Source organism: Erythrolamprus reginae, unplaced genomic scaffold (genome assembly GCF_031021105.1).
Source record: "Erythrolamprus reginae isolate rEryReg1 unplaced genomic scaffold, rEryReg1.hap1 H_2, whole genome shotgun sequence".
In the NCBI taxonomy this organism is placed as follows: Eukaryota; Metazoa; Chordata; class Lepidosauria; order Squamata; family Dipsadidae; genus Erythrolamprus; species Erythrolamprus reginae.
The window spans coordinates 968,944-971,515 of record NW_027248473.1 but is presented as its reverse complement, the minus strand read 5'-3'; the positions used below and the strand labels follow the sequence as shown (position 1 = coordinate 971,515).

The 2,572-nt window shown below is 38.7% G+C and overlaps 1 protein-coding gene across 1 annotated transcript; it reads right to left on the bottom strand.

Moving 5' to 3' along the window:
* Positions 1 to 1,494: 1,494 nt before the first annotated feature.
* Positions 1,495 to 2,046, bottom strand: LOC139155446 (nuclear cap-binding protein subunit 2-like). Its single transcript, XM_070730584.1, has 2 exons — positions 1,724 to 2,046; positions 1,495 to 1,597 (listed from the first exon to the last, which is right to left on the bottom strand). Exons 1-2 carry the CDS (start codon positions 2,044 to 2,046, stop codon positions 1,495 to 1,497), a joined length of 426 nt encoding a protein of 141 aa, XP_070586685.1.
* Between the last annotated feature and the right edge of the window lie 526 nt (positions 2,047 to 2,572).

The window sequence follows — 2,572 nt, the reverse complement described above, 5'->3', positions numbered from 1 at the left end:
CCTGCAGCACTCTGTTTCTGTCATCAGCTAGTTAGATGTATACCTTTTTAAAAGAAAAAAAGGATGTTTTTATAATACCGTTCACCATAAAACTGCCAGTAAAGTGCTTCTCTCTGAAAACAGAATTTCTATTCAACTGCTATGGATAATAGCCAATATTTAACTTTATGAACAAACTTTGAATTTACTCAAGCTCAGATCTGCAGATACCATTACTGTTCATTGTTCATGCCAGCTGGGATCCATGACACTAATAATGATTTCAGGGAACTTTAGGCTGAGAATGAAATCAAATATCTCTAAGCCAATAACATAAAATAAGCTGTGATCATAACTCCATCATATCCTCCTCTATGATGAGAGTAGCAGTCCAACATATCTAGAGAATGTTAGGTTGAGGGAAACAGATATAGACATAATACTGAAAGAGAAATGAATAAACACCAAGCAGAAGATGTCAGATTATTTCTTATTTTTTAAATATTTTTTTACATCCAGATCAATTTCATTTTTATTGCAGTCTTATTCCTCCTCTTAAACATTAAGGGGAGTTTATACACTCCAGGTCATTGCAACCACTAGGAGAGCATACAGAAAAGGTGAAAAGAAACAAGAACTAGCTTTTTAAGTTTCCAATATTTTATTTTATTTATTTATTTATTTTGTCTAATACATAATGTAAGTTTCAGAGGATATAATCATAGTAAAATACATCAATAGAAGAATAGAAGATAAGACATTAGAAATAATATGGAAGAAATAGTCATTGGGAATAATAGAGTTCATATACACGGAGCTAGTAGAAACATAAGAGAGACATTACGGCAAGGGATGGAAGGCACACTGGTGCACTTATGCACGCCCCTTACTGACCTCTTAGGAATCTGGAGAGGTCAACTGTGGATAGTCTAAGGGTAAAATTTGGGGGGTTAGGGGATGACACCACAGAGTCTGGTAAAGAATTCCATGCTTCAACAACTCAATTACTAAAGCCGTATTTTTTGCAGTCAAGTTTGAATCTGTTGTGAGATCATGTGTTGTTGTGGTTGAAGCTGAAGTAGTCATTGACAGGGAGGACATTGTAGCACATGGTCTTGTGGGCTATGCTTAGATCATGTTTGAGGGGTCATAGTTCTAAGCTTTCTAAGCCCAGGATTGTAAGTCTAGTTTTGAGTGGAGGAGTGAAGGGCTCTTCTGGTGAAGTATCTTTCCACCACAGGCACCTTTTCCCTCCCTTCCACCATATCCCAACTGAGGCCAGGATAAACATAAAAAACAGTGACAGGTGAGAGAGAGGAGTCTCAAACTAACCTTGCCAAAAAAAAAGAGCCAGCCCTTTTCCGCTCCTTTATATCCAGCTGTCCAAGGAGATACAAGCTCTGCTTAGCTCTCCTTCCTGCGTTCCATCCAAATTAGTAAAATTCCCCTCTACAGTTTCGGCAACTCTTGCTGGAAAATCTTGCCGAAGCCGCCTTTTCCTTCATCAAAATCCTTTCAGTACTCGTCTCTTACCTGCCCACCTGACAGACCACGGCCATACTGCTTCCCTTCCTTGAATCCTGCATCCCAGTCTGCCCGGATAACACGGTCATCCAGCTGGGTTATTGTTGTTGTTGTTGTTGTTGTTGTTGTTGTTGTTGTTATTATTATTATTATTATTATTATTATTATTATTATTATTATTTATTAGATTTGTATGTCGCCCCTCTCCAGAGACTCGGAGCGGGTTCCATTGATGAAACATATGGCATGCTCACCTTCACCTTTTGTGTAGTATTCCACGAAGCAAAAGCCGCAGGGCGTGTGCTTCTCCTTGTCCAGGCCCATGATGATGCTCTTGATTTCTCCGCACTTGGAGAAGAGCTCGTGGATCTGCTCCTCTGTGGCGTAGAAGGAGAAGTTGCCTATGTAGAAGGTGGAGGAGCTCTTCAGGTCCTCAGATTGCTGCTCCCGCTTTCCCTTATTGGACTGCTCCATGTACTCACTCAAGTTGCAGTACGAGTCACTGGTGAGCATCTTCAGGGTGATGCTGAGGAGCCCCAACATGTTGAGCGCCCAGATTATTTCAAAGATACAGAATGTGACACATGGGAAGTGTTTTTTAAAGTAACTGGCAACTTTATCCACTTTATCCGCAAGACACCTTTATTTTGTTAGTCCACACAATTATACCAACTGCTATGTCTCCTTCAAATTGGGACAGTTATATCTAGAATATAATTGTCTTGATAGCAGTAACATTTTTTACCAGGATAATGGAACTTCCAAGATATGTGGCAACAACTTGCCTATGTAACTTTGTGCATGATATGACTGTGTGCATGTATTTTATCTATTGGTGTTTTTTTTGTAATGTAAAACTGTTATTTTAGATTTTAATTATTAGATTTGTTACCATGTATTGTTTTTATCACTGTTGTGTGCCACCCCGAGTCTACGGAGAGGGGCGGCATACAAATCTAATTAATAATAATAATAATAATAATAATAATAATAATAATAATAATAATAACTCCCACAATATAGTATCAGACACTTCAGTATTGCCAATGTAATTAGGCCGGCAGGTGAG

Coding starts and splice junctions, on each gene's coding strand:
- LOC139155446 (XM_070730584.1), bottom strand. CDS start 2,046: ATGTTGGGGCTCCTCAGCATCACCCTGAAGATGCTCACCAGTGACTCG. Junction 1,598..1,723: donor TGTTTCATCAATGGAACCCG/CTCCGAGTCTCT, acceptor AACAATAACCCA/GCTGGATGACCGTGTTATCC.